Consider the following 25114-nt stretch of genomic DNA (forward strand, 5'->3'; position numbering starts at 1 on the left):
AAGGACGTAATGTCTCCGGCACCACTTTGTGGCGGAAGCATACATAACACACTTGATAAAGGGATCCCATAGTTTTGGTTGAGACCCACAAGCTCAGGTTTCTCACTTTTTTGAGAGAGAGATAGCGAGAAACCCTTTTTTTTTCTTTATGAAATGTGAGAGACATGTAATTCCAAGAGAAATTCAACGTTTGAGTTGAAAATTGGTTCTGAAATGGCTGAGGTATCCAAAACAGAGCGATCCTAATAAAAGGTGGGATCAACCTTTTCATTACGATCACTTTGTTTTACTTTGCTTTTGGATGTGTCATGTGATTTTCATCAAAAAATATGGAATTCTTCTCAGAATGATATGGTCGGTACTATTTTATAAAATGGATTCTTGGTATCTCGCAACAAGTTAAAGGCCCAATTTTCATCTTCGCCGGTATACCAACCATCCCTATAACATGTATTGTGTCCTTCTGTATTCACATAGTAGCTCTTCGAATAGGAAGGGAAATAGAGAGTCTTATAAAGAGAGAGGGTGTCTTGCTCTGAATTTGGTTCCTTTCAGATGGCGTGCGGCTTCCTTTGTCAAGACAAGGCGCCAGTTGCCCTACATGGTGGCAGCTGCATGAGATATGACAGATACCTCTCCAGTGGGCGCATTAGAAGCTGGTGCCTAGAAATGCGAAGGATTGGTAGCGGTGTACTGCACCATCGGTATGATTATTAGGGAGCTTTAAATTTTAGACGCGCGGACGTTCGGAGGGAAAAAAAAAAAAACATGTTCTGAGCGTGCGCGCGCGCGTCAAGTCGATCTATTTTTAGCTTGCGTCGCCTGAGTTTTTTTTTTTTCACTACACGTACTGGGCTATTTTTACGTCCGCACAGTTTGCAACGTAGAGAGCTACTTCATGCACCGATCATATTATGGGGGCGTGATTTTATTTTTATACGTTGCGTCCCAGCGTAATCTACAGCTATTTTTCAACACGACGCAGGGGAGAGGAGAACGTCCAACGCACTCGTCGTCTCAAACGTGCGCGCGTCAAAATCTAAAGCTCCCTATGGGTGGACGCCGCAGGCCCCATAAACGTAATTAGGAGGACCCAAGTAACGTCGTCATCATGCCATGCTGAGGGGCAAAACTTGCATACTAGTATATGGGGATTCCGATACGCGTGGTCAAGCGGGTAGCCTTACGTGTACATACCCGTGATAGTCAGGCGGGTATGCGGCACCCACACCGCGCGTTTGAGCCATGCGCGTAATAGACTAATGATTCATTCTTTGTCCCTCAGCCAACGCGTCATTTGACGTCACGGACCCTCGTCTATACATTCGCTGAAGCTTGCTGAGTCGGATGGATCGCTGAACCTTGAACTGCATTCTCCGCCACGGAGGAGGGATACTTTCCGCAGCTCACAGTAAATGCGGTTACAGTATTCTGTGTCCTAGCTCTCTTCTCTTTCGCCGATTAACCGGTGAAGGTAAAGATGGCCACCAACGAAATTGCAAGGATGATAGCTGTCATCCGGGTTTTGAGTCCCTGAGAGGCTGAATATGAACAGACAAGTGAAGTAGGTTAACTGTAGTTGTCATATTTTCACAATAACTTTCCAATGACAATGAGCGTCGAACAAAAAAGTATCTTGAACTCATATCATTCACTATCCCCTTATAGCGGAAACTGTTTATAGCATCTCCAAACATTCAATACCTTTGAAATAATCGTAAACAAAGAGCAAAGAAGAAATATAATGTCTGACGGAACAAGCAAGCCAAAACAAAGAAAAAAAGACTGATAAACGGACACTTGAAATCTCTCAGTGTCTTCATAGATTCAAATACATGGGTCATTCCATGGGGTTGGGTCTTCTCTAGATTTTCATGTTGTGTGGGGAATAAAAGTCATATTCTGAAAAATTTATCAAATAATTGTCCGTGGTTTGCAGTTATTCTTGGAGAGAAATGTGTGAAGAATTATTCGATGAAAAAAAAAACAAGCCTGTGTACAAATGTATTTTGTCTATGACTGTTTCACTAATGATGTCCCATGGTTTTTTGTGGTTTATGTTGTGACATAAATATATGCCATTTTCATGGCAATGTAAAACAGGAATAAACAACCTTTCAGCATTATGCCTATCATAATTAAGAGAGGCAAGGTGACTTCTACAAAGACTATAAGGCACATAAACATTTGTAACAAAATAAGAACACCAGAGCATCTTCAAGCAACCTCATACCTATGTTACAAACGATATCCATGGCAATTTTTGCTGTAACATAGGTATAGCATGGTTTTACATACACTTCCAATCATAATATGATAAGAAACTTTATTTCTATAATGAGATTTATATTTCAGGATTATTCTTATCCAAAAATTAGCATCAAAATCCTCCAAATAAACGAGAAAATACGCAACATATCACTGTACTTCAGTGCGATGTCCGGCCTCTTCGTGTAACGTAGGTAAGGAAAGACGCGTCTCGCGATAAAAAGAAGAGCTACTAACTTCAGCAATCGTATTCATGTCACTGGCAGTCCTCCCCCAATGGCAGAAAAACTACTTACAGCCAATATACACCTACCTGGACAGCGCAAGATCTGTTTTTCTGCCGTTGTCCATGTAACGTAGGTACAGGAGTTTTAATGTTTCTGATGTCAATTGGTAAGCTTTTACGCTATTTTACGAAAATAATAACATTTGTCATATTCTGTAACTCTATTAGAGGAAAAAAAAAAAACGACATCTAAACCTCTGAACTGGCCAAAAATACTGTGGACGATGATACTGTAGTCCCACATACTGAGATATTTGTTACAGGTTCATGTTCATAATTTTGATTGCCAAATTTTCCGTCCATGCCGGTCTCTGCAAAAGAAACATATATTCCTCTCTTAGAAAACCATACAAAAGTATATCAGTGTATCTTCACTGCAATATAAAATTGTTTTACCTCCCGATTATTGTGAATTTTTGGACCCTTTTGTCATTAGGTATCTACCAAGGTAGACGTGCTAGAGTTAGTATTAATCACTATATACTAGTTGGAAAACGTAGATGTCCAGACTGCATCTGAACTAGAGAAATAGAGTTTGCCTTATTTTGCTGGTGATATTGAGGGAACTAGGAGCTGTGAAATTCTTTCTCTTTAACAGATTTACTTCGAAAATGTCAATGTTTTCCTTCCAAGATTTCACTGACCTGTTAGATGCTCTGATGAAGTTGTTAACATTTCACAAGGATTCACCATTTCCATTCCATGTTCACCCACTGTGAAGTCTCAAAGCTAAAATGCCAGTGTCCTATTCAGTTTGGGTGGGTAGTGGGTAGGAAAGGCTTCAATAAAATTTTGAACCCCAATCAAAATTAGACTATTATTGCTCTACACTATCATTCAAAAAGAGGGCGACAATTTCAATGGGGGATGAATATAAAATGGGGCCTAGTATTATTTTGGGAGTCTATTAAGGACCATAACCGTAACCGTAACCCTGACCCTAGCCCTAACCTTAGCTAGGACACTGGGGGCAGTGACCTGCCCTTCCTACAGTGTAGCTTGCATCCGAAAACAAGTTTTTAGCATAGAGTATGAAAATGATATTTTCTTATGTTTTACATGCTATAATATTTACATCATTTTAAGCATAACCCATTTTTTTTTCAATTTTGGTGGGAGGTACACATGGAACTCTAGCTAATGGGTATGTCAAGAGGTAGAAATGTAATCAAATTGGTAAAATTATTTAATTCCATTCATAAACACACAGATACATCAACAGGAATATATAGTCAACCCCAACAAAAAATTTCTTTTAATTTTTTTATTCTATTTCTCTTTACACCTTTTGTTCAGTTTGTTGATGAATCTGCCATGGCTCCTCCTCTACCACCGCTACGTGTTAAACTACATGAAAGAGTGAAAAGGACACATCCACAGCACTCCACAAACAGAGAGGAAGCCGACAAAGCAACACCCAAGAAGAGCGAATGTAACAAACTAGACAAGAAGAAAACTGCACAGAGGGAAAATGGACAGAAGAAAAACAAAAATCGAGGGCTAAATGGACATTGGACAAAAGAGCAGAAATTGATTTCAAACAAAGAACATGGAGAAGACAAGAAGACTTGTCTGATTTCTCTTTATTAGTTTTCTTAGTTAGTTGACAACTAGTTGATGATGTTGTTAGTGTATATTAGGTCAAATTGTGTAAAGCTTCACTTTCTTCTTCTTCTTCTGATTAAGTCTGCCTTCTTTCATATCAGAGTTACAAAGAATTGAAGTCTGTGTAACATAGGTATTGTTCCACAGGTGTGCAGTAGATATAATTCCAAAGAACTGTTACAATAGTGTTATTTGTGGGAACATACATAAAGTCTATATGTGTAGGTTTTAACATCCACAACAATCCACACCACAATAAAGGAAATCAGTTGATATGTCGTAGTGTACCTATGTTACAAAGACATACTGTCCGTGTAACATAGGTAGTACACCGTGGGCAAGGTTGTTGTCTGAAAACCCCTGATTATAACAATAAAATCATGTTTTCACTTGAATACCCATACAAATCACTTGCTTCAATTGTGGTGCTTTTAAGAATATTGTCATTGTGTCACTCTTGATGAAAAAGTTAAACCTTTGATTGAAATTGTTAATGGTTTGTAGAAAAAAACATGTTAATAAAAGTGGCTTGCAGTTGACATCAGAACATACAATCTTACTAATAATGATCTCATGTGCCTGTTAAATAACATGTTGATGTGCTATGGACGAAAAAAACGTGGATGTGTTCATTCTTATCATTTCAGAACACAAAATGATGAAGGATGTCAACAAATGAAGTCTGTGTAACATAGGTATTTTGCCATACCTGTTTACCCATGCTGACTGAAAGTGTGCGAAGTAATAAACAGATTTCTAGTGGAATATGTTGAAGAATGGGAGTAACAAATCAGGGGAAAATAGGAAATTTCAATTTACCCAACTTGAATTTTCAACTTGTATGTCACAATTTCAGTCCCAACCCCATGGAATTACCCACATGTAATCTGCATTTCCGTGTAATTTCTGTATGCAAATGGGGACTGGGAATAGGAATACACACACGTATTGTGTTGTCTTATTTTGTTTTTACTGTCTTTTGTTTTGTTGCAGTTTGTGTTTGCTTTGGTTTGTTTTCCTTTATATGATGCACTTTCCATGTATCTGTATTTGTTCTCTATTAAACGATCAACAATTCTCTTGATATTCGACCAAATATCTTCACCAGCTCTTTGCATTCCACTTCTAGAAATGCAAAATTTCCTCGTCTACGAGGAGGATTTACCCCTTCCACACCCTCCCACTTCATCGGTCCATCTTCGTATGGACCTAAAACACAAAGAAGACACAGACACGGAAAAGTAGGTGATAGATATATTAGCTTCTAACAATGTCCTTGAATTTTACATGTTTTTTTTTTAACTTTTGGACTTCCTTTTTTTTGAAATATTCCGTCAATCAGTGCCCTCTAAATTGTTGGATTTCACTTCTAAAAAAGCAAAATTAATTTTCCCTCATGGGCAGGAAGCGGAATAACCTCTCCCCAAACCTTCCTCTTTGGCAAATCTCTTTTAATAGTCAATGGATGCAAAAGCTCCTCGTCTAGGAAGGGAATGCTCGCTCTCACATCATCCTCCTTCTGTCTATCACCGTATAGACTTCCAGTACATGTGTGTTTGTGTGTGTGTGTGATTTTTTTTTTAAGATCAAGGTGCTTTGAATCATTCTGCAAAACAGATTAGCAACAATAATTATGTTTGCCGAACCCGTGATGACAGAAAAGTTGATGTTTTATTTTACGAAGTACTTATATGAATTGTAAGTACCATCAAACAGGACAACTATATTATCATTATAACAACACAGAAAAGTGAGGTCCAGTCCTTCGTGGGCTAAACACACAAGCACAGCTTCTGTAGACCATTACGGAGGAGAGGAGAAGGTGGTGGCGGCACAACAACATGTCACAAGTATCATACACAACAGACAGATCCACATCACAACAACAGACTTAAGTATATGAACAAAACTTTATTCCTCCATTCGCCTTAGGCGCCAGTGCTCCCAGTCTCGATCCATCCTCTGCTCCAAATTCGGCCGAACAGACCCCACCCACTTTGCACAATGCATATTCACGACAGTATAGATTAATTAAGCTCATCCAACAGGAACATAGTGGTTTGATGAAACTTACCACCGGTGAGGCTACACCTGAGTCGAACGTCTTCACTGTGATCGCAGTTGCTGACTCCCCACCCAGAGTGAGAACAATCGGCCAGTCTGCTCTCGTGGCCCAGGCATTCGACGTCGTTGAGATGGATAGGCTGAGAACCAGTGGCTGTCTGGTAGAATAAAGTGTTCGGCTCCTCGACGTCCGCGAACCCAAGTTGGCGGCATACGACTAGGGCGTCGGGCAGCCCCCACTGGTCATCGCACACGGTCCCCCACTTGTTGTTGTGGAAGATCTCTAGCCGACCCTCTCTGGGGGAAGAACCATCGACTAGTCGGATGTTTCCTTCTTCGTCTGTTAAATGAACACGAATGCAATGAAGGTCATCGGCGTTGGTTAGAATACAGTCCGACCCTGCTATCTGCATATACGTTTATCCACATCTCTCTATCATGTTTTTTTCTTTCAATCTACTAATTGGGGAGGGGGTGGGATTTAAAACTGATTCAAAAATCATACACAAACCCGCATGGATTACATTTAAAATTTTATTCACTATATAATTAACACACATTCACGTCTAATTTCTATCTAAATATATCTATACATACGACACTCAATACCCCTAAATCACCGAAAGAACATGGACAGAAAGCTTTTCTGTACATGTTGCAGGCGATTGTTCAATGAGCAGAATATTAGACAATTCATAAAGCAGACCAGCTGACAAGGACGTGACATATTCAAGCACTATGTATATGGAGCTACCGTTGGGTGGGCAGCTTCGTGTATTAAACACTGCAGTGAGTCTACCATATCTGGCCAAATCGCTTATCCGGATGAGGGTCGGTCCCGACATGTCCGGATAGGAGAAGTCCGACTTTATAGACGTGCAATCCAGAAATGACATAGGGTCTCCGTCTTTGAGCTTTCAGTCTGTTTGTTAGGACACGAGTACTGATTTGATTATTATAGTATTGAGTGTTGATTCATTGAATTTCTTCTGTTTTTCCTAATCAGCTGGTTGCATGACTTCCGCTGCCACAAGCCACATGTGATTTCGCAATGGTGTTGGGTTCTTTAACAGATAACGACACTTACGCAGATAACATAGTGGAATTCAGAGTTGCTACATTACAAATTTCAGACATGAAAATGTCCCCGGAATACGTAGTTCATTTGAGGTTTCAATCAATAATAAAACTAAGAGAAGAGAAACAAACACATTTATTTTTGTGTTGCCCCAAAGCAGTCACGACTTGTGCACCTACATGTATGTTTCTGGCGAATACACTTCTTTAGAAGATTCTTATAATTTCCTGTTCTTTAGTTTTGAACAACTGATAATCGTAACGTAACTGGTGACATTATTTAATCTTAACTGCTACGCTTCGACCAGGTGAGTTGTCAAAATTAATTGAGACATTACAAATTATTGATTTCTTTGCTATAATACAATAAGTGACACAGTTGTGTGTGTTACCGAAAGCACCACCAACAACGTTATGATTTTTTTTTCGTTTACAGCACGAGTTCAGAAACAATTACAAAAAAGTAGTTATTACATTATTTCATATGCTATTGATTGATAACGGAACTTAAAATACAACGATAATCATTTGATGTTAACTGAATAGTGTATGGGTTTCACCGAGCTCCAATAGATAACTGACTGAAAATACAGTAAGCGACGGTAATAATGATGAAACTTATTATATAATTTAAGGAAAACAATACTAAGCTTGAATTATGATGGCAATCATTTGATTCTCATCATGACAATAATTGTAACTTACCAGAGACACCGCATCTCACCCCAACGTCTTTACTGTGATCGCAGTTATTGGAGCCCCAAGGTTGGTGACTGCACTCGACAAGCCTGCTTTCAGAACCAAGGCATTCGACGTCATCAAGGATGATGGAACCGCTGCCGTTCCCAAAGAAAACGTTAAAGTCGACGACGCCGGGGAAGCTGAGTTGACGACAAACCACTTCAGCGTCGCTTAAGTCCCACTGGTCACCACACACCGTCCCCCATTCTTTGTTGTAGTAGATCTCCACTCGCCCCTCCCGAGAGTTTAAACCGTCGACCAGTCGGATATATCCGTAGTCTCCTGCTTGGAATAATAGAATGAAGGACAGAGGTCGATCGTGTACTAGCCCCACCTCTGCTGGTGTCAGTTACGGTATGCCGACACTCGTTATCTCCCTTTGAAATCACCCATTAGCGCTCAGAACATTTCTGAGCTCCCCTGCTGCCATAATTAACTACGTCATTCCTGTCACTTTCCAACCATAACATGGACATAATACCCTTACTTCTCAAAAAGACACTCCGACAATTTACTTTAGATGATTAAAAAAAGCTGTAATTTTCCCCTTGGCCTTCGTCAAAGTCTCGTTAGCACATTATTAGTAAAGCCTTATTTACTCCTTTCCCCGCACGACTCTATTCTCAGGAATCATGACAACACCTAATCATAAATCTTCTTTGTTTACTGTATGACATCAAAGCACACCAAATGCTCTTTGCTTACACATAATGCGATCACAATATAGTCATGAGTGATCAATGTATTTATCTACAGTGATCGTAGTGATGCAGTAACCGTTTGAAAAGAAAAAATAAGAGAGCTAAAATCAAGTATTTTGTAGATTTTACCTTTAGAAGAGCCATGCATTTCTGTACTAATGTTTTAATATTTTTTAGAGAACCTGAGCTTTTGTAGTTTTCAATACGTGATTGTATCATTCAATACTGAAATCATTTTACTGTAGTATTCAAATTGCTGACGATAATTACAGAGATAAGAAAAAAGAGACAATGAAAAACAAAACACAACTGTGTGACATATATTGTCTTTATCTGCTATAAAGAGAAATTCATTCTTTTCTTGACTACCATACATGAATAAGCGTAGTCTACGACACAAAACAGAATCAAATGTGACAAACAATTAAAGATTAGAAAGTAAAGTGAATGACAAGACTTTGAAATTGACATTTTATATTCTAAAAGGATAATGGTTCATAGAAAATGCTACCTGGATAATAAAATAGGAAGAAACAAATCTAATGTGTGGCTAAAAGTTTAAAGACTGTTAGCAGCACATTGGATCTAGAATAAGCTTGTGGACAGGGATCGGCAGACATTTTGATTCAGACCTTCTACTGGTAGTAGGTGTTTTATAGTAGAAGTAATGATAGCAGTAGTAGTGGTAGTAGTAGTAGTAGCAATAGTAGCAGTAACAATAGTAGTAATAGCAGTAGTGATACTAATAACAGTAGGAGTAGAAGTAGTAGTAGTAATAGTAGTAGTAGTAGTAGTAGTAGTAGAAATAAAAAGCCATAAAACTGCAAATGAATCACTTACTTGATGTGAGACTACACCTCACTCCAATGTCTTCAGCGTGACTGCAGGAAGTAACGGAGTCCCAGCCCTGGTGAGGACAGTCAGCCAGTCTGCTTTCGGAACCCAGGCATGCCACTTCGTCAAGGTAGATAGAACCGGTACCGCTCTCGAAGTATAAAATGTTAGAGTTATCGACGCCGGCGTAGCCGAGTTGACGACAGACGACCTCGGCGTCTTGCAACCCCCACTGGTCGTCGCATACCGTTCCCCACTCGTTGTTGTAGTAGAACTCCAACCGGCCTTCTTGGGAGGAGAAACCATCTACTAGTCGGATGCTCCCCTCCTCTCCTGTAACATGTATACAATAAAGCTTTTTATTCAGAGAATGCATCCCTCCTGGAAAGAACAGTGTCTCCCACTGTGTGTTCACAATGTGTTTACATATTCGACTATGTCCAAGCGAATTTAACACTGTGGAGATGATTTCAAATTGTGGGTGTGTGTTTTTTTTTTTCTCAGAGAGAGTTCACATAGTAATGTTTGTTTCACACTGTTATTGCTGATCACAATGCGTTCACGATATTAAAGCGCTCAACTAAAACAGTGTGAAAAGATTCCACACTGTGTCCACAATGTATTCACACTGTGGGACTCTGTGTTCTTTCCAGCTGGAAAGAGTCAGGAAATGAGCCGATGTTTTCACATTTCTCGAGAACGTCTTTACAATAATTCGAGTCTATTGGTCATGAATTTATTATCACTTTAGGCAATAGTGACGGTGATACGACGCAATAGTAATTCTGTAGTACGGTCAGACCTCTCCTATCCGGACATGTTAGGACCAGCGCTCATTCGGATAACATGAAGGATTTGGCCGGATATAGGAGGCTCATTGTTTTATACACACAGCTACCTACACAATAGTTGAGTATGCACATGTATCAATTTTTGAGTGAGCATGCATGTCGCGTCCTCGTCAGCTGGTCTACTGTCAGAATTTTCTGATAACTTGTTTAATAAACGAACGCCTATACCGTGTCCTGATTTTCCGAAATGTTCTTGCAGTGACTTGGGAATAGTCGTCTGAGTGGAGGTTGATTTTAGATGAAAATATGATGTTGGGAATAATTTATGTAATTCATGTGAATCTGTGCAAAAATTTTGTCTGAGTTTGGATTTCCCCTTTCCCCCGTAGTCATTAGATTGAAGAAGAAAAAAATCACCTCGAGATCGCATCCGGATAATAGAGATATCCGGATGAAGAAAGGCCAGATAGGAGAGGTCTGACTGTACTTAACTGTATTTTATTAATAGCAATCACGATATAATCTGAGAATGTCAAAACCTATAGATAAAATTTGTACAGCATAAAAACAACTGACAAACAAGAAAACTTCGTGTTAGTATGGAGCATAGGGATTCAGAAAAGTATTTTTTTCCAATGTGTTTTCATACAAATACAATGAACTTAAAGCAGTTCGCAAACTGTCACCCACAAAATTGAGGATGATACTATGCCCCGTCAAAAAGAGCTTACGCCAGAAATCACAGAGTAATTGTCACGCGTATCAGGCATTTGAGCTGTGGTTCTATGAGATCAAATTCCCCTCGTATTACGCGCAAGATTGAAGAGAGGTGAATTTCTCATATTCCCATCTTTGGCAAACGCCTCAAAACAAGGGAAATATAGCATCCTGGCACTTAAGCTCCCAGTGAGGAAAATAAAGTTTCTCGCGGAGTGATCTACCGACGAAGAGCGCCACATACCCGAGTTTCGCTACAGACTGAGGGAAAATTCCCCCATGGGTTACCACGTACAATCAGGGGACGTTCCCTGCGCCTGTGTGAGTTGGCTGTGTATATATAGGGATGCTTAAACCGCTTAAATGATAGCTGGCGCGGCGTGGAATGCCGGGAATTGGGAAGTCTTACAAAGTTTAGTTTGTCTACATTGTAATGATTTATTTTACTGCTCAAGATGCCTGAAATAGGTAATGATGATATGGACTGTCTACTTTCGGGGGATTCGACATTGAATTGCTCTCACTAGAATTGTCGTATCCCCCTCAAGGCAGGTTCATATCATAATATATCAGACGATCTTAGTACGTAATTTTCAAGAGTATACTACACTGTAAGTAATTGGCCTTGATTCGAGTCAACCGCAAACACAGGGTGCGTGCCGCGCATAACACATGAAACCGATCAGAGTATGGAAAGCCAATTGACACAACATACTTACCATATAGCGTAAAGCAAAACAGAAAATGCTGAAGCCGCAGCTCAAACTCGACTTTAATAGCTAAATGTGTTGTTACACTTGAGCAACATTCAATACTATATGAGACATCTTCAGAAAACGATTGGAACTTACCATAAATTCCCCCGTAACACGTGACTTTAGTAACGGTGGAGCGAGAACAATTGGCAACTCGGGAAACACTCTTGTCGCAGTCTACGAGCCTGTTCTCTAGCCCATTGCAGATGACGGAGCTGAAATGTATTGGTATATCCACCACAGACCCGGCGTAGTCTTCAATGCTGCCAGTTCCTCCCTCGAACCCAAGTTGACGGCAGACAACCCGCGCGTCGTCATCGTTCCAGAATGAATCTGCACACACGGTCCCCCACTGACCGCCGGAGAAGACTTCGACCCGACCCTCTCTAGGGTTTGAACCTTCTGCCAACCGTACATCTCCCTCGAATGCTGCAGTTTACAGGCATAGGAAAAGAACGTTGGCGATTATTAGTCTCGATCGCGCCCGTTCATCATTTTGCTGTTTAAAATGTCAAAAAGAAGGAAATATATTGTCACTTATGATAAATTACATAAGCAAGAAAACCTTATAAATACTCAAACACGGCACATGACCTGGTGTAAATCTTCTGCATCTGTATTCCGAATGAAAGAAAGTGTTTGCATGTTCTGCTTTTTTGTTTTGTCGCAGCAATCTTATCATGGTTCGTGGAGACAAATAAACATAAATTTGGATAGAAAGATAAAGCCAGTTTGCAGACAGGTCTATGAACTGGAGCGGATTTGATTAGGTTGGATTTCTCCTACCCTAAAGTCAAATTGAATGACAGAAAATAACCGAATATCATTTCGAAGAAAGTCCGAGGAGCTTTGGATTTAAAATGTAGCCTCACCTCCATTGCTACACTTGACGCCGGCGTCCTCCGAGTGGATACAGTCGCGTGTAGACCATCCATCTTGCTGGCATAATCTGAGCTCCAGCTCGTCTCCCACGCAGTCTACATCAGCTAGCCAAATGCGCATTGACTCGTTTCCTTGCCCGAAGTACGCCGAGCCTGGGGCGTCCCATGCCTCTTGGTAACCGAGCTGTCGGCACACCACTGCTGCATCGTTTATATCCCACCTGCCGTCACATACTGTGCCCCATCGCCCGTTAAAGTAATATTCCACGCGCCCTTCGCTTTCCTCTGGACCATTCACAAGACGAACTGATCCAACTGTATACACGGCAAGGTAAAACAAAATGAGAATTAACGTAGGCTAGTCTTTTTTCTCTCTTTTTTTTTTTGCGGGGGGGGGGGGGGGGTTGCCAGAAACATGATATAATTAGAAATGTCTCCATGGCGACTGGAATGCCTCCTCCATAATGCATGGTTCTCCTTATAGCGTCTATAGTACCTCTTAACAACTTGTGCTGACAGTTAACCATAATCGGTAATATCAATATAGAAGGTTTGTCTCAAATGTGTTGTATGTTCACTTTCCTTGCACTAGATTTGTGACCTCCGTATCACAAAACAAACAAAAAGTCGCATGCACTGATTTTGTGTTTGGACTGAAAGTAGGTGAAATTAGTCAACAAAGCCAATCTTGAGTTTTTCATGTTTTCTGAACGAGCAAGTCTTCTTTTACATTATATTAAAATTTGGGATCATGAAACGAACAGGAATTTGTGTTTTTAGCAGTTTTTTTCTAGAACACTCTTGGTGGTATAGTGTGATTACATGTTCCTCACAGAGTCCTCTTTTCATTTCTTAAAAATTCTGTCCAAACTCTTCACCTTCAACTCCAATAACATTGGAAAGAATAATGCTCCTGCATTGAACGTTGGGGTTAATCATCTACGGAATGTACAACGTCTTTATAAAGCATGCTCAAATTCAGCTTAAAGTGATAATCCCTTCATTGTTGTTGCTCCGGTGGTTAACATCCTGGTTTTTGTTCCATCCATCACACAGCTAGCACACGAACCTTTCCTTCAGAGCCTCTTTTCTCAGTTCACACTTTCCAGAATGTGTGCTTACTTTCCAATATTAGGATCGGTTTGGTTAGGAGAGTCCATGTGCATTGAGTTATACATCATTTTAAAGCTTAAAGGTAGGGGATACCTTTTACAGACCTCCCAAAATGCAGCAAAACATTAAATATGAACCTCAGGGGACTTGCTTAGGGCACTGCTTAGAAATTTGGAAGTCAACAGTTATCTAAATTTTGAATGATGCACAAAACTCAACTACTCAGTAGTTCTGTGTGTCAGCCACACTTAAGCCTTTTTGTTGCAGTCTTCTGTATTTGTTATCTATAAACACAAATCTAAAAGTACAAGAGCTGATGTAATAACATATAGAGTGTGTGGCAAGAAAGTATATAGAACTGCTTGTAAGTGTTGATGAACTTTCTTCACAAAATATACATGATGGACACACATGCAGTGCATGGGTCTGCAAAGGTAGCCTAGCAATGTACTGGAATTTACGGTGAGCCCCGAAAAAAAATTCAATTCAAAATCTAACGGTCAAAAAAATGCACTAAATGTTACCTTACACTTTCAATACTTTATGGGAGTTTCTAAAATGATACTCTCTTCAACATACCACTGTATTTATATGGGTCAGAATTTTGAACGATGTACAATTGAGCCAAAACAAGGTAAAATTTAAAAAGTAGGAAATTCTCCAAGTCATTCATCTTACCTGAAAGAGTATAACTCAAGCTTTAATATGAACCCAATTATACTAGGATTTTCCCAGAGGAACAAGTTTTTAAACACCGCTGAAGTTTACCATGTCCAGAGCAGCGAACGTCCGTGAGGAATAGTACTGCACATACATTTGAATACCATTTAAGATAGTTTCCGAAGATCTGATTCAGTTCAAAATCCTAACGAAATATCTTAAGGGACATGTGTACGTGATTGCAGAATATTAAGCTTGTACTCTTAACCTGTACGTAATGGTAGACAACTGATGATTTAACTAAATTCGTCATTTCTGTGGAAATATTGCTCTTCCGCTAAACACTTTCTTAACTTTACGCGCATTTTACAGAAACTCAATATTTTCACCTCTTATTTCACTATCCCATACTTTAATCCTCACTCCCAAATAATAATATACCTTTTTAAGATGTATCTCATCTGGGCAGTCTCTATAACCCAACAAACATAGCATAGTTTTCATCACGGAGGTTCGCATGTAGCTCACGGACGTTCGGAACAAACAAGATATTGAACAATGCAGCTCTCTTGAGTTGAAAACGCATTCTACTCACAACAAACAGCAATTTCATGTCGAGAACAAACTCCTCTACAAAATCCTGAATAGATATTACCAATTCTCAATTATATAAGCTTGTTTATCTTCTTATACTGAGGAATCAAAGAAAACAGTTTTTCCATCTCTCGTAAATGAACGTACAAACGTACGTGTAATCTCAGTGACGTAGTCCATCCTTGAGAACGAATATATTTATTAAAATTTCGTTATCATTAAGTAAATATTCAGGTCCTAACCTTGTTATATAAAGTCTACAATGCAAAATTTGCTTTTTATATAACGAACATGATCACAGCTAAAATTATGACAAAGAATTAATATAGAAAAACAACAGAAATGTGTTCCGTTATAGAAATACGAAGTTTAGCTGAGGAGGGCAAACGAATACGTTAGGAAGAAATCCCTCTGTGTTTGCTCCTTGTGTTACACACTGTTACCGAGGAGAATTGGTGTTATTATATTAGTCAGAAATGATAATAGGTTCGATACTGCGAAGTTTCGTCATAACAAGACACAATAAGTCCATATAACTTGGATGGATGTTTGTGACTTCGATATTATACAATATGGTTTGTTATAACAAACCTTTTGTAGCGCGTCATTTCGGAGGCTCGTTGTTCATACAGTTTGTCAATACGAAAATTGATAGAGTTTGTATAATTATGAAGCTTTTTTATTCGGTAAATGATAGGAATCTCCGAAGGTTAACCGAAAGGCTTATTAATTGGAACATGAAAAATTATGTTCGCTTATCCAAATGTGGAGAAACAAGTTAACAACTAAAATCCTCCAATTTCAAAACCTCATAATAACCGTTTTCACCTAAACGAATATCAGGCCCATTCCACTTTTAGAAGAACGGACCTAAAAATAATGATCCTTAATATCTATTTTTCGAAGAACATTTCTAATAACAAACCCCCTGAATTAACTGCAATTTTTTTTTTCCATTTTGGAATAACAAACCTTTGGACATCGGAGAAACGAATCTTTGGAAGAGCGAACGTATCAAAGTGCGACCTTAAACCTATTGTTAATAATTACTTTTTTTAACATGTGTTTTCAAAGTAAGCACAAAAGCACAAACAAATTGACGATCTCTCTGTCTCTTAAATGTAAAATGAAAAAAGAAATCTTGGAAAAAATTACAAATGAATATTGCTTTTCATTGATGAGTATAAAACAACACCATGTGATGATAAGCGGAGGAATTGTGTGTTTTCATCAGCCAATAATTGTATACTGCATGATTTTTGTTTGCTTGTGACGGCATTTCGATGAATAAAAAACATAAACAAACAAACAAAAACTTCTCCAGAGGAATTTGGTATAACGGGAGTGCACTGGCAATTCTTTTCTCTGTGTGTTGGAGCTCGATCCCTTCTCTGTTTCTCAGTCATTTTCATTCAACTGCTTCCACGTCCTTTTGAAACTTTTCCGTTTCTTATTCAACACATGCTCATTACAGACTTCTTCCGTCATTATCCTGAATGTGATTGCGTAGCACTTTTCGGATTTGTTTTGGTTTGTTTTGTTTTGTTTTTGTTTTCAGTTTGGTCGCAGCATGTTCAGGCTATTGAGGGAATGAGAGAAAAATCGTCATGAAGAGAAAAATAAGAATGAATTAAGGCATTCAATATCATGACAATTACAGCGAACGTCCGTTATGGAGACCAAAACTGGATGTGTTCTGTTTGAGACGGCAGCTACCGTACTCAAAAGATAAGCACTTAGAGCACCTGTCACTAAAAAGTGGCACTGATCCTCTTTCTCCTACTATGTAATCCACTGACTTATTCAACCAACGAACATCCGTGAAAAAAACGTTTTCCGTTTGTTATTACAGGTAAATTGAGTGCTGAACGCTATTCACTTTCGGGTATGAGCGGCTCGGTGATTTGGTAATATTTTCAACTAACATTAATCTTATGTGCAGTGATATATTTGTAATTGTCAGAAATTTCCTTTCTCGGACAGAACGTCCGTGAGCGAAACTTTCAGAACCTGTAACAGTACAAATTGTCTCCAGAACCTCATTAGAAAGAAATTTAAACGCACAGAAATTACAGATTACGCAAAATTCCATTTTCCTATAACTTTGTTTTAAGCATTTAGCTGTTTTTTTGTATAATTAAAGGGAAAACAAGCGTAAAATTGTGAGTAAATTTTCAATTGTTTGTTCATCATGATCACATAACGCCTTAAAAATTCTGAAACTACTGCTCTAAACTCATTTTCTACTTTGTAAAACTTTATTTGTCGCTATTCGAGCCAAAAGCTTTAAAGAATACAGGACACTTTCGGGACAAGTTATCCCTATCGGAGGGATTGCATACGTCACGGACGTTCTCTGGAATTATCACGGACGTTCGTTCTACTACTAGGGTCATGTTCCAGGACGGATAACTAATCGGCAGAGAGTACCTAGCCTTCCTAACTCTTTCAAAAATTTGAAAATGTATTGTCAATGCAAATTATAAGAAATTTGACATCCTTACAACATATGTATTGCTCAGAGGGGGATCAGGAGGTGAATTTTCAGAGAAAATATTAATTATTTGCTTGGTTTTTGGTGAATTGCATGGTCCAAAAACTGCGGACGAACCTCAGTCCGCTCCAAAAATGGCATGCAGGTCCTCGGCTAGAGAGCCAAAGGTAAAATGCACCTTCGCCATCAAAGCAAGATGGTGTCCCACTCGAAAACGTTTTAATCATCACGGACGTTCTTTTTTTCTTGGAGGTTCGTCTAAAAATATAATTTCGGTTCCTATTTGACAAAGGATGGACAGAAACTCAAAACAAACATATTATCGTGTTGCTAGATCTTAGTTGATTACGACTCAGAACAATATCGCCAATAACGTTTCATGGGCTACGATTTTTATTAGAAAATAGCGGAGGCACGTCCGTGACGAAAACTCAGTATAATTTTGCATAAAAGAATATTACGTCCCATGTACAGCCAGCAGACGTACAATTTTTGCAGGATATGTCCATTAGGTGGATCACCAAATTTTCGTATACGTTACAGTTGGGACAACAAAGTAGAATTTGCAGCAGCGATAGAAATAAAAGCATCACGGACGTTCGTCTGTTTAGGACTTTGATATTTTAATTGTTCTCTGTAATTTCATACGTGCTCATAAAGTTCTTATAATTTTGTGGTACATACCGATGATATGTCAGATCCAGAACATGGTCAGATATTAGATGCCACGTACCATTAAAAATGCACATCATTAGTTTGAAAAACAAAAATTTTTGTGAAAATAGCGTTTTTACCGTATTTTTACGCTCAAAGTCCTTGTGAAATGAAAAATATCAGGCAAAAGTCAACCAAACCATATATTTCCTGAAAGGAAATTTACCAGTCTTTGAGATGACATGAAAAAATCTGGTTTCTTAGATCATCCTGGCGTGTTCTAAGGGAAAGAATGTCATAAGGTACGAAAATTGGCAATTGTACATCGTTCAAAATTCTCACCCATATAACTCTTCATTTAAGGCATGCAAATGGGATTCCCTACCTTTAAAGTCTGCCGCATTCAGGAATCTGCTCTTAAAGGGAAGCAGTCCTGAGATTTTCACTGTACTGATAATTAAGAAGAGTAAAAAATATAAACTTTCACCAATTTATACGCTTGGACAGCCGGCAAAAAGATGCTACGTAGTGCATGCCCTACTCACCAAGTTGACAGCCGTGCCTCTAAAACCAATTTAAGTGTTCAAATGATTAGTTGCAATTTCATCATATAATGTGAAAGTTTGTGGTTTTATAATTTCAAACAAAATATTTCAAGCGTAGATATATATAATTTACGAAAAATTAATATTGTAAACATAAATTTATATGTATTTTTAAACCAAATATACCATGAACTTGACATCAAATAGGCACGGTCGTTTTCTAGCTTCCGTCCGTGTTGCATACTTCTTAGCGTAGAAACCACTCTCGCACGCAAATCCTTACCATACCAATGTATACATACACAGTACACTCGATCGACTCCGTCCAGTCGATTTTGGCATTCAAACCGAAGATAACCTGTGCATGAGAGAGTCGAATTCTTCAAAGAAAATATTGTTTGTATCTCAATATTTCTGTAAGTAGTCAGATAATCGCCTTTCCTCGAAAAAAAAAAAATATGACGTGAGCCGGGAAGGGTAAACACAGGGGGTCGTAGGGATATGATTTCGCTCCACTTTGCCGTGCATGTCCAGTCGGCACTGGCAGCAGCTAGCTCAGTGGCACTGTACTGCATGCGCAGTCCAACCCCGGCTGCAGGCCCACGGTAAATTAAACATAGCTAGCCACTTTCCTTACCTCTCTACGCTTTTTTCCCTCGGTTCTCTTCGAAGTCGATGCTCGAGGTATTTCTGTTTTATAACTCATGTGAGCAAATGGTCAGGATTGCATCTGGTTTCAGGAGTTTTCTCGGTTTATAACCGAGGGCCACAGCCTGCCGGTCCACGTAAAAACATCGCTTCACAAATTGTCCACGCACAGGTAGGTCACAACACGATTTCGAGATTTTGTAGGCCCTAAGTTTCTTATGTTCGGCATCGTTGTACCGATATTTCCCAGCCACACAGCTCACCTTTCACGATACTTTTGTTGGTCTGGGACGGAAAAAAGGATTTTCCTGGGAAATTTTCTGCACGATTCGAGCAAAACTACTGATGTAAGATAGCCTGACCAGACGACGCTGAATGCGGTCGCCCCTGTAGTGTACTAGCAGGCCTGTGTAGAATCGTTTCTATCTACAAATATGTACACTCTGTACGTACTATATTAGTCCGGGAGCCAGCGGGGGTCAGCCTAGCTGAAAAGGTTACCAATTTTTACGTATACAGCAATTTAATACATATGCCCCTGAGTATGGAAATGCACGTCTGGCTGGTCATCGGTGGTGGGTGTGGCCAGGAGGGCCAAAAAAAGGACCCCTCAAAATTAGGCTAGCCTAGCTGGAAAAGTAACCCCATGAAAACAACTGGAACTTGTTCGTTACACTTACAGGATAAATGAATGACCATTGCCAGACGTTTTAAGTGGTGGGGGGTAGCCGCCAGACGCTCTTAAAGGCCCCACTCCAGCTAGGCTAGCCTAGCTGAAAAAGTAACCTCATGAAAACCACTGGAACTTGTTCGTTACACTTACAGGATAAATGAATGACCATTGCCAGACGTTTTAAGTGGTGGGGGGTAGCCGCCAGACGCCCTTAAAGACCCAAATTTTTCCAGCTAGGCTAGCCTAGCTGAAAAAGTAACCTCATGAAACCCACTGGAACTTGTTCGTTACACTTACAGGATAAATGAATGACCATTGCCAGACGTTTTAAGTGGTGGGGGGTAGCCGCCAGACGCCCTTAAAGACCCAACTTTTTCCAGCTAGGCTAGCCTAGCTGAAAAAGTAACATAATGAAACCCACTGGAACTTGTTCGTTACACTTACAGGATAAATGAATGACCATTGCCAGACGTTTCAAGTGGTGGGGGGTAGCCGCCAGACGCCCTTAAAGACCCAACTTTTTCCAGCCAGGCTAGCCTAGCTGAAAATATGACCTAATGAAACCCACTGGAACTTGTTATTTACACTTACAGGATATATGCATGGCCGCGTTGCCAGACGTTTTAAGAAGTGGGGGGGGGGGGGGTAGCCGCCAGATGCCCTCAAAGACCCAATTTTACCAGCTAGACTATAGCCCTGGCTGGAAAAGTAACCTCCTGAAAACCACTGGAACTTGTTCTATGTTGGTATCTCACCTGATAAACACTGTCGACATAGTATTCTGGTGTTCTTTCAATAACTTTCCACACTTTTGAGCTATTATGACCACCAAATTCACTCCTCAGATCATCTAATGATTGCTGCCAAGTGTTAATATTGGTGAAGTCCGACTACGTCAAAGGTCAAAAAGTCAATGAACTAGGCCTATGCCATTTGAAAATCTCTGTAATCACAAAGTCGATACGTGGACGAGACATCACTTTGCTTTTGCCTTGTTAGATGGTGAATATTAATTGTAAGCTTCCGTTTCTAATTCATACAGCACCAGCATACATGTCTGAGAATAGCGGTAAAGAAGATTAGAGTCTTTGGCAACAAGTGCAAAATTAAATTCTGTGCCTTATTTGCTAAACAAACGTGGTATAGTGATAGGAGGACAACGACCTGTTAGGCAATATGGCGGACCAATAGCTCTATATTATTAGTGTTATAGAATAAATGACAATGATGCAGTTCTGAAGCATACTTTTCATTAGATGCTTTTGCAATGACTCAATGTATACTTTTAATCGAACTAAGTATATATCCATGACTTGCTCATGAATTACGGCAGAACGATTCGGTGAGGAAAGTTTTCTGTCATGTCATTACGGAAGAAGTGAACGTGTCAATATTTTGGTATTTGTTCCATAATCATTTCTGAAGTGGTTAAATGTATTTTCCTAAAACATTCTTTCTTTTATACAATACCTACGTTGCATCCAAATGCCTATTCGTTGAAAAAATGCGGGCCATGTATTCAAAGGTCAAAGATCATAGGTTAATGGAAGTAGGGCATACATTGTACAACATTTCACTAAGTTGTTGTTGTTGCTGTTGTTGTTGTTTTTTTTTTTTTTTTTGGGGGGGGGGGGCATGATTCAAAGTGTCCTAAAACCTTGTATAATACATGTATTTAGTTTTGTAGTCACGACTCTTGCTATGTATGATGCCAAACTCTTCCCGCTCATACAAATGCAGCCGTTTCAGGGAAATTATGATAATGATTGGTAATGCTGAAGTGGTTCATAACATTCCATTGATACTATGTATAGAACAGAAAGTGAATTTGACAATGGTATATGATATCCGCAGTCTACTCTTTGACAGGTTCTATCATCCGATTAATAATGTATAAATTGAATATACAGTAGTCCCCTATTCAGTAACTACAGGTTAAGTTAGATAAGCTGCATTCATTTTGCACGCGACCATGGCGTTATAGCCAAAGATGATTGAATTCTGTAAATCTCTGTGTGCCTGCACAGGATTGGAAAACGAAACAACTTTCTGTGTATAGAACAACGAAACAGAAACTGGTGCATGCATTATTCTCAGTCACTTTGTTATGCATAATGATGGTTTGCTCATTGCAGTTCCGGAATCTCAGCTCGAGGGACTCGAATTGATCCCAAATCAGTCGGCATGCGTGTATCACCCAAAACAATATCTGAACACAATTATAACTGCAGTCCTCCATAGTCTCTATTGGTTGCCGATAAGGGCTGGTATCAAGTTTGATTTTCATATTATTTACAGTACCTTGTATTTAAATGTTTTCATCGAAATGCCCGTATACGGTATGCGTATCTCAGTTAACTCTTTAAACCATAGTTGTAATCTACGTGCCAAGAATCTCATGTTTTCAATAAGCGTGAACTCCAAGACATGTCGTGATAAGGACTTTAAGACAATTGGCATCGTCATTATAAAACGAATTCCCCTTTTACAAGACACGTTTTAGATTTTAGATAGAAATATGGATTCGTTTGAATGCATACAAACAGCTTCTTAAATCCTCTTACATTTTGTTTTTAAGAAATGGTGTATACTTTAGAAGTGTACAGAAGCATGCTCTTGTTTTAGAGGCTTTGAGTACTGGTAAGAAGCATATGTTATTCTTATAGATTATGTGAATAAGTACGCATTCAAGAACGTTTTGAATAAAACGTATCCAGACAACTGCATATATCATATTTTCACCTCTTCCTTCATGCAGATGTATACTCTTGCCGAGAAGGTTAACTATTTGATAGATATAGTGCTCACCTTATTGAAAAGGTAATTGGGTAAATTTTTGGTTTCAGTATATTATTCAAACACAACTAAGTTAACTTTTACATTAACATTTTCACAACTCACAAATTCCACACGCACACACATTTCATGATTCACAAGATCCAAGTTACACTAATCCTATTTACTTTGCAGAGTGCAACAACAACATAAGTTATATACTGAGCAAATAGGCTTACATCAGTTCGCACTATTCAAGGTTTAGAGTAGTTAAGGAAATAAATCGTACCCGATTATGTGATGCTAAGTTGCACCATGAGATGATGGGCAATATTGCCCCTATAAAGGAGCAGGCAGTGACACTGACTTGCTCCTTTAAAGGAGCAATTTTGCAGTAGTCATGGAGCAAATAAGCACCACATAGGTGCAACATCATACCAATAAGGCATAAGATTGCATCCTCAAGAGAGGGTACATTCTTGCATCCTTCGGGCATAAAGTTGCACCTAAAGGTACGAGGTGGCGCCTTTTTCAAGGGGGCAAAGTTGCTCCCGAGGGTGTAACTTTCACCCTTTCTTGCGGGTACAAAGTAGCACCCAAAGTTCCAAGATTGCACCCTCAAAACAAGGCACAATCTTGGAACTTTGGGTGTTTCTTTGCACCCTCACGAAAGGATGTAAAGTTGCACCAAGATGTAAAGGCTATAAACACGGGGTGCAAAGGTGCGCCGAAAGGTAAAGGGTGCAAGATCGCACCCTCAAGAAAGGTGCAACTTAGCACCACTTAGTGTGGGTGGAAAGATGCACCCTCAAGAAGAGGTGCAATCTAGCACCACTTAGTGTGGGTGGAAAGATGTACCCAAGGGAACATTTTCGCACCCTCAATAAAGGGTTCAACTTTACACCCTCTCTGCAGTATTATTTTATACACACGTGAATTCCTTGTTCCTGTGAGCTACGTTTAATATGAGCGTGACCCAGTATTAGACACGTGTCAAGCCTTTGCAGACACAGATTTTTTTTCTTCATATTGTTTAAAGGTCATTTAAAACAAATTTAAATATATATTTATTTCTTTTAAGTTAAGAGGAGCAAATGTGGAGATCATGACCTGTGATACATGTTACGGGAAGTCTATATTTTTATGTGTACTCGGTTTTTTTTCAACTACAAGGAATTACCTATGAGCTAATTGGATAAAGAAGCTGAGCATTCCTTTTTTTTTTCATCAGTTAATGTCAGTGCTGGTGTATTGTTCTTGAAAAGTTGGCGTCTAAATGTCCTCCAAACCAAGTACTTACTGTATAAAATTATGATCCTGTGATTTACGTTTCTTATGAGCATGACAGATCTGTAGACACGTGTCATAGTGGTTACAAACACTAAGTTTCCTTTGCTTTCATCGTTATCAAGAAGCGATTTTGAACAATTTCAGATGTTCTGGTTTTTTCAATTTCGTTACGAGAAGGCAATAATGATGTCATGTAAAACATGTAAAGGAAAGTTGATAGTTTGGTTATTTTATCATTACTCATCTTCGTCTTCTCAACAAGAAGATGATACACATGAGCTCATTTGCTAAAGAAGTTGAAGGATGTTTAATTGCTGGTAGCCACGTAGGGGCTTTTGTCATAACATTTTGCATCTTAATCCCTCGAAACTAAGTACATGCAGTATTAGTTTATAGATAACATAATATTTTTGTTGTTGCTGTGAGCTTATTCATATGAATTTTAGACATGTTTCTCATATGTTTCTGTCATATGCTTTACTGAAGAACAGCAAATGTTGAGTTTATTGGCAAGAGAGGTTGATCATTACTTTACATTTAAGTTCATTGAAGTGCCGGAGCATAAACTTGTTTTGAAATGTTAGCATCCAAAACCCTCCAAACCAAAAACGTGCAATACTAGACACGACAGGAATTCCTTGTTGTTGTGAGTTATGTTTCTTAAAAACACTGATTTTTTTCTGCTTTTGCAATGTACTATGTTCAAAAACACTCTTGAACAATTTTCAGATTTCGTTTCTTTCTTAAGAGAAGAAAACGGTGAGGTCATGTGAAGCATGTTCCTATAAGTTTTATTTCGTTAATAATTTTTCTTTACCCATCTCCTCAACCGTAAGGTGATACGGTACCTAAAAAGTCATAGGCCAAAGGTGTTGAGCTTTACTTCCCCTTTTTAAAGCAAATTTAAGAGCTGGGGCATTATTTTTAAAAAGTTGGCATTTTAAGCTT

The 25114-nt window shown here is 39.1% G+C and overlaps 1 protein-coding gene across 2 annotated transcripts in view; it reads right to left on the bottom strand.

Moving 5' to 3' along the window:
- Nucleotides 1–837: 837 nt before the first annotated feature.
- LOC139738382 (scavenger receptor cysteine-rich domain superfamily protein-like) overlaps nt 838–25114 on the bottom strand; it is a 40934-nt gene continuing 16657 nt past the window's right edge. For both annotated transcript variants that reach the window (XM_071649017.1, XM_071649016.1), the window contains 6 exons: nt 12712–13035; nt 11936–12268; nt 9583–9909; nt 8006–8323; nt 6234–6563; nt 838–1541 (listed from right to left, as the gene is read on the bottom strand). In XM_071649017.1, the coding sequence (XP_071505118.1) occupies nt 1462–1541; nt 6234–6563; nt 8006–8323; nt 9583–9909; nt 11936–12268; nt 12712–13035 (1712 nt within the window). In that variant the 3' untranslated portion in view covers nt 838–1461. The remainder of the gene's footprint in view (nt 1542–6233; nt 6564–8005; nt 8324–9582; nt 9910–11935; nt 12269–12711; nt 13036–25114) is intronic.

Source organism: Diadema antillarum, unplaced genomic scaffold, assembly GCF_040938485.1.
Source record: "Diadema antillarum isolate AM-2024a unplaced genomic scaffold, OU_Dant_1.0 seq00000740_RagTag, whole genome shotgun sequence".
NCBI classification, from domain to species: Eukaryota; Metazoa; Echinodermata; class Echinoidea; order Diadematoida; family Diadematidae; genus Diadema; species Diadema antillarum.